This window comes from Thermobia domestica, chromosome 14 (assembly GCF_964235325.1).
Source record: "Thermobia domestica chromosome 14, izTheDome1.hap1.1, whole genome shotgun sequence".
NCBI classification, from domain to species: domain Eukaryota; kingdom Metazoa; phylum Arthropoda; class Insecta; order Zygentoma; family Lepismatidae; genus Thermobia; species Thermobia domestica.
The window spans coordinates 166,603,350-166,615,455 of NC_137467.1; the positions used below are offsets into that span (position 1 = coordinate 166,603,350).

Consider the following 12,106-nt stretch of genomic DNA (forward strand, 5'->3'; position numbering starts at 1 on the left):
CACAAAAAGATAAGACACAATACAATTCTTCATACCTCAGCTTCCAGTAACTAGATACATGCAATTTCAGGAAAGATACTGAAACTGCTGTCGGATTTTAATACATGACGTATTGCAGGATACAAAATGCTTTGCATTACTTGTTTGTTTGTAGACAGCTACTAGCTTAGTGTTTCTGAAAGGTTGTGTATAAACTAGAGATAGCCAATTCCGGAATTATTACTTTCCGGACTCCCGAAAGTAAAACCGGACAAATTCCGGAATTCGGAAAATTCCGATTTTGGAATAATTCCGGAATTCGGAAAATTCCGATCTTGGAGTAATTCGGAATTCGGAAAAATCCGGAATTTAGAAATTTCTGATTTCGTTTACATTCCGGAATTCGGAACAATCCGGATTTTTTCGAAATCCGGAATTCTTCTCAATTCCGGATTTATCTAAATTCCGGATTCTTCCCGAGTTCCGGAATTCTTCTGAATTATGGAGTTTAACTGAATTCCATACTTTTCCGAAATCTGGAAAGTGAAAGTTCCGCTTCCAAAAAATGAATTTATTTTGGTTAATATGAATCATGGTGGAAATAAGTCTTTGACCAGGTAATGGCGACTGCTTTGAAAGAATTAGAGAGTATGAGAATTCAATCTGTCATATTTGTAGTTTCGTGTGGAGAAAATACAAACTTGTGAACCAACGGTTCAAGGAAAACACAAGTTATTAATGTAAACTTTTCGGACATCATAAAAGAAATACGAAAGACATTTTGAATCGAAGAAATATAACATACAAGTTTGCAAGCTGAGACAAAGAAACCTAACGTAACCAGACTAAAGACGAATCGTTTACCGCGTAGCGATCAAGGTCGAGCTGTTTTCCAGAGCGAGTTTCGAGTTGAGTCGAGTTTGATAATGGCTCGTTCGCTCGCTCAGCTCGTTTTAACTCTTTTTTAAATAATGGCCTGATTAGACTGGAAAGCGAAAGCCATGAGAAATGTAAGCACTAATATGGAATACTTTTTAGTGCTGCTCACGACAGGGGTGCGTCTCTTCTCGTAATTTTAGTGCATCTCGTGGGGCAATTTTTGTGTATCTCGTCTCGTCTAGATAACGAGAAGACAAGGTTTTTTTTTTTTTTATTATTACGAGACAGCCTCAAATGTCGTAATCACCAATATAAGTATATACTGTTGTTCTTAAAATCAAGGCTGAGACCTGAACTGTCGAATTTTTGAGCCCAAGCAGAAGACCAACTCGGGTAGCGATATCAACCGGCTCTGCTCGTATCAACTGAGCGAACAGCTCGAGTCGGCTCGGTTGGGATGAGCCGATGACCCGAGCCGGCTCAGTTGGAACGAGCCATCGACTCAGCTCAATTGAGCCGATGCCTCGAGCTTTCTCGGTTGGGATGGGTCCCCTACTCGGCTCATGTGAACCGGTTCAAGCCAGCTAAGTTGAAATTAGTCCATCGGCACGTTTCGATTCAGCTCAACTAAGCCGATGGCTCAAATCGGCTCGGTTGGGTGAGCTGTTGGCTCGGCTCACTTCTTGGTTCGGTTCGATAGTGAATGAGCTGTAAGCCGAGCCGCTCGAGCCGTTGAGAGCCCTAAACCCGGTCCCAGCTGTTTTGAACATGTTTGGCTGAAGCCTATAACTCTTAACAATTTTTGGCTCGAGCCCGAAAACTTGCCCTTTCGGAACTCAAACCCAGAACGTGACCGATGTCCTTCCCTCCTGAAGACTTCTCGACGACCGAGATCGACAGTCAATTAGCTTTTACTATTCAGATACAAACCGTATATCTTTCAAAGATTATACACGGTGTTGAGATAATAATAATAATAATAATAATAATAATAATAATAATAATAATAATAATAATAATAATAATAATAATAATAATAATAATAATAATAATAATAAAAGTTTTAAACTTGCCGTTGAAATTTGGCAAAACTTACTTAAAAGTAGAGATTTCGGGGAAAGGGTTCCGTACCCTCAAGACAGTGGCGTAGGGAAGGGGGCCTGGAGGGGCCGGCCCCTCAAAGAGGTCCGAAATTGTACTTTGGTACTTTGATGTTTTAATTCTTAAATATTTTTATGTTTATATATTTTTTGTTTGTAATTTTTCTATATGTGCCTATAACAGCACTTGCCCCCCCCCCCCCAAACACACATCCTGGCTACGCTACTGCTTCAAGACACACCTGTTTTTTCTCCATACGAAACTACAAATATGACAGATTGAATTCTCATACACCCCATTTCTTTCAAAGAAGTCGCCATTACCTGGTCAAAGACTTATTTCCGCCACGATTCATATTAACCAAAATAAATTCATTTTTCGGAAGCGGAACTTTCACTTTCCGGATTTCAGAAAATTATGAAATTCAGTTAAACTCCGGAATTCAGAATAATTTCGGAACTCGGAAACAATCCGGAATTTAGATAAATCCGGAATTGAGAAGAATTCCGGATTTCGAAAAAAATCCGGATTGTTCCGAATTCCGGAATGTAAACGAAATCAGAAATTTCTAAATTCCGGATTTTTCCGAATTCCGAATTACTCCAAGATCGGAATTTTCCGAATTCCGGAATTATTCCAAAATCGGAATTTTCCGAATTCTGGAATTTGTCCGGTTTTACTTTCGGGAGTCCGGAAAGTAATAATTCCGGAATTGGCTATCTCTAGTTTATACACAACCTTTCAGAAACACTAAGCTAGTAGCTGTCTACAAACAAACAAGTAATGCAAAGCATTTTGTATCCTGCAATACATCATGTATTAAAATCCGACAGCAGTTTCAGTATCTTTCCTGAAATTGCATGTATCTAGTTACTGGAAGCTGAGGTATGAAGAATTGTATTGTGTCTTATCTTTTTGTGTCTTATACAACCCTGCAAACCACTGAATATCTAAACGGCTTTCGTTAAATCCAAGTTGTAGTACTCACAGTTACATCCATTTGTGTCTGTATGATCGTGTTACTAATGCTTACTATATAACAGCGTTAGTAAGTCTTTCTCTACTCTCCCGTAAAGAGTGATACGATCTACTACAGAATAAAGAACCAATTATCAATTTAACCAAGTTGTTGTATTACTACTCCGCCTCTGTCAACTCTGGTCGATCTCGTTGACTCGACATATTTGCTTTTTTATACCCCTTTCTTCGTTTACTGAACTAAACAGTAACTATTCTGAAATATACTACTGCGCATGCCTCGTAGATAATTATTTCTGATGCCAATAGTTTCCGTTTTGTCCAAGGAATGTTCTTTTTCTTATTCCCAGCATGACCTTTTATTACATTATATGAAGAGCATGTAGGTCTAAATATTTCATGTATTACATAGAATGTAGGTTTAACTCTTCCAGGAAAGAAGAAACATGTGATCATAGTATACAACCCTCAGAAGTGATAGCTGGCAATACAGTGGTCGTAATCCCTAACGACACAGAGAGTGAGCAGTGCCCCGCCGGCTGGTCTAGTGGCTAGCACGTGCGCCTTTGGTGCATGGTGTCCCGGGTTCGATTCCCGGTGGGAGAGCATCTATAATTTTTAACTGTCCTCGATGTTTCTGTATTCGTGTCCCTGTCGTTATAAGTTATTAGAAAAAGCAAGTTAAACGAGTGAAGCAAATAAAATTAGCAATAAGTAAATTACTAACACACATTCGGTGAGTCAGTTAAAACAAAAAGTGGACACTGAACTGACTGTTCGCGCCGTCCATACGAGTTCGAATCTATCTCGGCTTTATTTTTTTATCCATTTGAGAGAAAGTATTGTTTCTTTTCGCTAAGGTTGTCTCTTTTCGTATTTTTCGCCGTCGTTCGCAATTAAAGTAACTGGCTATTCTTATTCTTTCTATGAATGATGGATCTTCTCTTTGGCTTCACGTCAAACATGCACACGTAATGAAAAGACGCTGTCGATGATGATGATGATAATAATAATAATAATAATAATAATAATAATAATAATAATATTAATAATAATAATAATAATAATAATAATAATATGACATATTACTAGCTAACTCGTGTGTGTATTTCGACAATATAATTTTATATTATTATGTGGAAATAAGTAAGGCTGGCTGGCGCCCGCCCCCCTAATTTTTTCGATGCGCCTTATGGGTCCACGGTGTCCAACGTTGGTCCCATCTCACTATCACCTCCTGTTCTCTCGATATAAGTTATCGACATTTTGCCTAAAGAGGGCTCTGCTTGGCTCCATGACTACCCACAGCAATGACTCTTCGTTCATTTTTCGTTGAAATCGCTTATTTTTCTGAGTACTATGAGTGCATACTGTCCAACGTTGCTCCCATCATTCAACAGTTTCCCGTTCTTTCGATATAAATTGCTAATATTTTGTTTGTAAGGGAGATATGGCGTTACAATCATTACGTTTGAAGAAGAATTGAGGAAGATATTGCCTTGCCACAAACAACACCTATTATTATTATTATTATTATTATTATTATTATTATTATTATTATTATTATTATTATTATTATTATTATTGTTTTACTTACCACTAATGTTGCCTACCTTTATTTGCAATGCAATGTGTTACTAAAAAGCAAATCAAATAACACTCCTCGCCATTCACGCTCTCTCTGTGTTAGAGGAAAGCACATTTATTATATGATTCTTTCAAATAACACGTTTCACAAGTTACTTCACTTTCAATGTGTAATTTCATATCATCACTAGCAATCATCTTATCATCACTACGAAAATAACCCCCTCCTGCAAAAAAAAAAAAAAAAAAAAAAAAAAAAAAAAAAAAAAACTGACCGTAGCGAAAAGGGCGTGAACATTCTTTATGCGATTAATCGGGTCCAATATTTCAATAAGTCTCTGCACACAAATATTTCACTAAAAGAGGAAAAGTTATTCAAACATTCTGAATACCCATTTATGGGCGAAATTTGGTTCCCTTGGAAGTTTTTACGAGTTTAAAGGGCCGCCATTTTGAACATTTTCGTCTGATTATTCTGGTTAACGAACTGAAGATATTTCAACAATTAATGTTTGTGCCAAGTTTCATCTCAATCCGCTGAAAATTAGGGTGGTTACGGCATTCACAAATAGCGTTATATATATACAGATAGATAGATAAACAGACACACAGAGGGAGAGAGAAAAAGTGTTTTGCTCCCTTCTCGCACCTGTGGTGCGTCAGAGCTAAACCGGGCCCCTTTGCAAAACGTATTGACCAGCCTAACCTAAACACAAACCTCTTACTTGCTAACGTAGAAACGTGGTCGGGAGGCGTAAGGCATGTAGAAATTGTATTTTTAATAACCATGAGTATGGTCTACTTCCATGTTTTTCTTTTTACTTTTTGCAGCTACATCGGAACGTTCAATTTTTATTCTTTACTAATTGCAAATGGCGTTTACATTCAAAATATGAGGAATTTTGGTGGCATTTGTTCGGATATTTTTCTCTTTTGAAATGAAGAAAAGAATAAAACCAATACGCAAAGACAAAAGTATTATCAGTACTAAACCTTACCAATAATAATTGCTACGAAAGACTAAATACGACCTCTTTTACCATCTCTCATGAGCTGCATGTATTATAGACAAAAATTTTTAAAAATGTCCTCACCGAAGATTCGAACTGGCGACCTTTGCATTTGTAAGCCAGCACCTTAACCACTACACCAATATCATGGCATGGTGAATGTTTAGTTTTCGGTGTATTTGTTGTATTTGTGTTTTATGTTCCCACTTCAACAATTTTTACTCTTTTTTCTAAGTTCAACAGCTGTGTCTGGCTTTCTCTTTCGGTGTCGTCCTTTATTTACACTATGCACTATTCGTATTCACAGCTTGTGTCCCTCTGCAATGTCTTATTCAGATTAAACTTTTCTTTTTGCCCCTCAGTAAACATTTGATTGATTTAATTCTCATACTCTCCACGGATGGAGAGCAGGAATGCCAGACTCGAAAAACAGGTGTACATTTACTTTCCTGACAGATAATACAACCGCTTCAAAGATGGCCACACATCAGTGGACAGTGAACCACGTTCAGGTAGGCTCTCAACAAGCCGGAATGACAATGTCATTGAACAAGTATGGAGTGGTCTTGCAGGACCGTCGTATCACAGTCCGAGAAACTGCGAACGATACAGACGTAAGCATCGGATCGGTACTTTTTCAATTTTGAACGAGAATTTAGACATGAGAAGAGTGCCTGCGAAATTTGTACCAAAGTTTGTACGCATCTGCCCATTCTGCTTATTTGGTCCAGGCTTTCATCGCCAAACACAATATTCCTGCGTGTCGTCAGGCTCTCTACTCACCCTACATGGCTCCGTGTGACTTTTGGTTATTTCCCAAGCTGATAATGCCGCTAAAAGGGACCCGATTAGAGTCAAGAGAAGACATCATGCGGAATGCGACGGCGCGGTTGCTCACCATTCCAAAAAACTGCGTTCCAGAAGTGTTTCCAACAATGTCGGGAGCGCTGGAAGAAATGGCATTCCAAGGAGACTATTTTGAAGAGGATTATTAGTGTTTCGGATTTCCAAATCCATAAATGTATTTTTGCCAACCAAAAGTTCGATATTTTTGACCACATTTCGTAAATAAAAGGTGAAGCAACACAGACAATAAGTAGAATTAAAAGGCTCGTAAAGGAGAATTATGTACAATAGAAAATAGCAGAGCTAGCAAGTGTGCATGAAAAACCATTTAAATGTCTATAAATAAAATAGCTTTGAGATCTTGTGTTTGTATAATTATTGACTTGCCCAATATTTAAACCACTTCCTTTACCGTGATCGTCCTCGGAATAATATCTTCTACTAACAGGTACTTCCTCTTCTTTTCCACGTGTACTTAATTCGTATTTTCATTTATGAGAAAGCACTGAATGTAATTTATAATCTCCTTTTTCGAAATGTCGTCTTTTCTTGAAAGACTAGTCTTTGAATCATACTACATTAGGATTAGGACTAAAAAACTTAGATTAAATTTGGACAAAAGATATCTTAACAAACAGTGAGACACATTATAATTTCATAACGACAGCAAATCCTCGGAATTGTAATCTTGGTTTGTGCCCATCTAACTTAAATTATTTTATTAAATTTGGATCATGCCTATAGTATTACATTAAAGTAAAAAAATAGTTGATTCATTAGTACTTTGAGGACTTGGTACATATAAAGTCCTTTTATTTGAAATTACACCAGAAAAATGTCGAAGTATTAAGTTAAATGCATAGTCTAAAAGTACAAAACAACTCTGATGATTATCTGTACAATCTTATGCATTATTGTTCAAATGGAACCTGGCAACAGTGAATAAAATGGACTAGAACGTTCGAGGAGAGGAAATTATAATGTTTTCAGTGTTTTCTTATAAATTAAATATTAATTTGATTTACAAGGAAAGGGAGACATCACGAAAATTTTGAAAACTCGCAGTAACATGTAAGTAGAAAAGCCACCAGGCACGTACACACGATGTGTCCTAAGATCTCCCTCCCCCCATGCTTTATTTATATAGTACAACTTGTATTAAACGAAATCTGTTACATTTAAGGGTTTTTTTTTTTTTTTTTTTTTTTTTTTTGGAGGTAATTGATCAAGAGGTCAACTTTTGAACCAAAGTATCTACAACCTAACTCTATAAATGTAATAAGATTAATCTTTATAAATTAAATGTTAAAAACAAATCTATATAAATCTTAATAAAGTATTAAATGCACTTTATATATATATATATATATATATATATATATATATATATATATATATATATATATATATATAATCCATATAAAATCCAGGTAATATTTTCATAAATAGTCATGATGAGCTAAAGATTTTGAAAAAAAGTAGATTTCAGTACCATTATTTATTTATTGTTTTAAAAGATACGAATTTTGGTTTCATTTCTGTTTTAAAACAACACAACCATATCCTTTCCCCTCCTCAAAGCCCAATCAATCGAAGTACGCAGTAAGTGGTGACAAAATTCAACGATGGAAAAAGAAAAAATAATTGTAAATACATATCAGTAACATGTTTTGTTCCTTGTGTTCCGTTTCTAATCATAATAAAATATATTTGGAAATCTATCTGTGTTATTCCTAACTCCATTATAAAAAACGTACCTGATATATTGTGTCTTTTCTGCTCCCAAAATGTAACAAGACCAAATATAAGGTTTGATGTACTGAGTCTCTAGAACAATCTTTATGCTAGTACAAATATTACTCTAGCCACTTCAAAATGCTTACAAACCACTTTATATACCCCTGAGTGTGTGGTAATAAGGTAAAGTAGTTCAAGTAGAAGTAGTAGTAACGAAAATTTTGCAGATTAAGATATTAGAACACCGCAGGCAAGTGTGAAGAAAGTAGAAAGATACTCAGCGTACACAGCTATAGTGTTAAAAAAAAAAGAAATCTTCATCTCAAAATTTGAGTGTGATCTACTGCGTATTTATAGATCAATTTAGGAAGACATAGAACAGAATGGAATTAAGGGAGTTATCAACAAACTTAATAGAAATAGCCAGTAGAAGTGTACAGGATGTCCATATACAAAATACAAAAATACACTGAGGAAAATGTATAAGTTACGGCATTGAGAGGACCCATCACGACGAAATTAGGTAAAAGATAATCGAAAAGTGGAACAAAAGCTCGCTAGACAATATTATTTTACATAAGATACCGTTATCATAACTCACTTATCTGCTTTCGATTTCCGGTCATTTAGAAAATCGGCATTTATTTTCGCGTTTATTAATGGCTGGAAACGGAAAACTACTAGGGACTCGCGATAACGGTACCTCATGCAAAATAATATTGTCTAGTGTGCTCTTGTTCCACATTTCGATTATCTTTTATCTATTTGAAGATATCATATAATTACTGTAAAATCAGTGGTATTTTAATTTCGCAGTGATTAGGCCTTTTAAGGTAACAAATTTCATTTTTACTTAGCATAAGCATAAAGAGGTGAACGATCACATATTTAATTTTTAATTTGTTCGATATCAATTACAATAACAACAGACTTTCTATTGAGTAGTGGCAAGCATTTTTATGATTAATCTAGTTTTACACTTTTCACTAACTCCAATTCTATTTGCAATTATTATGAAAACGTACACCTCTTTACAACAAGACCTACAAAATAGAATTAGCAAGTATGTGTACCTTTCCATTTCCGGTAACTGTGCCAACAAATGAAACAGGACATCTTTCCCGACTGGATATTTTCTTTAATACAGGAACGTCTTGATTTCGACATAAAATGGCGTCGTTTTCCTGATATTCTGCGCCCCATAATTCTAAGGTGTTAATAGTCGGATCGCCCAATTGAAAGTTCTTCGTAAATATAACAGCACCGGCAGGTTCTACTAATTCCTTTAAAACATTACCTATGGAATAACAGGAAAGTTCAATATAAAACGGTAAACAATACAAGTAGATAAGGAAACTATCTTATAATACTTAATTATCACCATTTGTCTGGAATTCACCATCTCTACCTTCAATTTGTTATTGTTATCGACTAGTATCACATTCACATTTAGATGGAAATGTGCCCATTCTTAATGAAATGTACCTTTTTGTTAAAATTGAAACTATTTCTTTCGAACATACTTTAATTACATAGTTAGGAATATTGTCTGTTCGTAAAGATGTTAGAAATCGAAGCTGGCTTATTACTTCAGTAATATCAATCACATGTATTGCTGGAATTGTTATTTTATTGCTACTGAGTTACTAATTACTGTATCTTCCAACATTTTTTACTCTCAGATTAAAAATATCATAAATTGCTTGTTTAAAAACTTCAGTAATATGTCTTGGCCCTGTAACAATGGTGTTTTACACATGGTCATATTAGCTACTTATGTGCCATGCGATTTACATTTATTACTATTATTATTATTTGTAGTAGTAGTAGTAGTAGTAGTAGTAGTAGATAAAGAAGTGGCGGTGGTAGTAGTAAAGAAGAGGAGAGACTCGGAGTTAAGTTTGAATGGAAGCTATATGATTCGGATGACAAATCTCTATCTGTAAGACTCGGTGCCGAAATGGGAGTTAAATCTGGAAACAATGTGTGCTTACAGACTGAAGACTAGCGTCGAAATTGGAATTTACTAGGATTTTTTTTTTTGGAGCGAAGGGAAGTAAGCACTAAAATATGAGATTTGGGCCCCCTAGGATTTAAAATCTTAATACACATTTTTATTACTCCTAGGAGCCTCAGTTAGCGTTTTACAGAAATAGAGCCCAGATTAATTTCTGCTTCACTTTAGGAAAATATATTTTGTTCAGATGATGCGGCATCAGTACTCAATAAGTTATTTTTATTTCTATAACACAGAGTGAAAAAGTGACTTGACTGGACCGAGACGCGAACCCGGAACCTCCGTGATACCGTGCCGATGTGCTTACCACTAAGCCACCCAGTTCGCTTCCCAGAACAGCCTCTCTCTCTCTCTCATTCTTAAGGTCGGTGCTCTCCACTCGGACTACGTGGCTTGTACCACAGACCACTGCTGTGCTTGGACAATCCCTGTGGTGTGTATATATATCAATGAAAGAGGAAACATTTTTTTTTTTTTTCGTAGTGATTAGCGCATTGGCATGGTATGCCGGAGGTTTTGGGTTAAAGTTTCGGTCCAGTTGGTCACTTTTTCACTCTTTGTATGTTACAGAATTCATATCTACCTAGGTACAGATGAACTAGTGTGTTTAAAAAAAAAAAAATCGGTTGTTTCCTCTTTCATTCATATATATTTTTATTTCGTTTAGAATGGTATGGTGTGTGCATTCTATGCTTCACTAGTTAAATTGAGGGGGCAATATTTGACACAACTTAAAGCCTTCACAAATACATATTATTTCTGGTGGCTCTATTAGCAGAGATTTTACTAAAATGCAGCCAATTAACATTATCGTTTCATTTAAGTTTTTATTTATTTATTTCAATCTGTTGTTATGTTCAATCATGTTTTGAATCTATTCCATGTTTTATGTTCGTATCGTATTACATGGAGTACAAAATCTATCTTGAAGTGGGCTTCCCCTCAAACGGCGCTTTGCTTAAATGGGAGGGCAATTACCCCCATGCCCCCTCAAGTTACGACACTGCTGAAGACATTCAGAAATAAAAAGTAACGAAATTTTAGTTTTTTCATAGTTATTTCTTTTAGATTAAAGAAATGGGTGATAAATATAAATAAATAATGGAGGAATTAGTGCAATGAAATTGGGTAAGAAGTCGGGAAAATCCCAAGAAAACCCAAGGACAGATATTAATAACCATCAAATTCACAAGATTCGCGATTCAACTATGAACCCTTCACATCAGAGGTAAGCGCTTTACCTCCGAGACACGAATAGAGTAACACTAAGACAAACAAAATACCATTTCCTCCAGCTCCTTGATCATGAATACTGCAAATTGGGTTCTTCGCTCCCAGTTCAAGACATGCTCGTATCACTCGATGCAGTTTCTGTTCCATTTCTGCATCTCCTCTTTGCACAGCTCCAAAGTCCAGCTCCGATTTATTATCTCCTTGAACCTGTAACGAAGAACCAGAATTTAGTATAATTCCAATGAAATATAAGAATTTACTGTGTATTACAACAGACTAGAGAAATAAAGAAATGGATATTTCCCTTCTGACGAAAAGTATTAATTTAATGATCTTGCTGTGTAGAACTAGTCATTAATTCAACACACCCAAACTATCAGAAAAAACAGTTCTTAGTTACGGAGATACAAAGCATCAAACAATGCAAAAATGCACTGCTTACGTCACGGAAACAGAAACGAACTGTTGTGGCACGATGTCTCATGTCGGGTCTCCTCTCTGAGTCATATTGAAAGCTTTAGGGGATGTTTTTTTATTGTTGTTTCTTACCGTACACTTCAAATGAATTTAGTGAAACAGTAAAAGAAAAGTTACAAAATAAGTACAACCCTTATGGTATATAAAAATAACGTGTTAATAAGGCATATTCTCCTATCATTCTACTTACTGGTTTCTGTAATTCCTGGATCTTTAAATTTCCAAGCTTTCGACTCTCCCCTGGAGTCTTGGTCACGGAGGT

At 35.8% G+C, this 12,106-nt stretch overlaps 1 protein-coding gene across 6 annotated transcripts in view; it reads right to left on the bottom strand.

Moving 5' to 3' along the window:
• Pfas (phosphoribosylformylglycinamidine synthase) overlaps positions 1-12,106 on the bottom strand; it is a 124,518-nt gene that overhangs the window by 50,318 nt on the left and 62,094 nt on the right. For all 6 annotated transcript variants that reach the window (XM_081739139.1, XM_081739140.1, XM_081739138.1 and 3 more), the window contains exons 11-12: positions 11,418-11,574; positions 9,191-9,414 (exon numbers count right to left, since the gene is read on the bottom strand). In XM_081739139.1, coding sequence (XP_081595265.1) covers positions 9,191-9,414; positions 11,418-11,574 — 381 coding nt within the window. The remainder of the gene's footprint in view (positions 1-9,190; positions 9,415-11,417; positions 11,575-12,106) is intronic.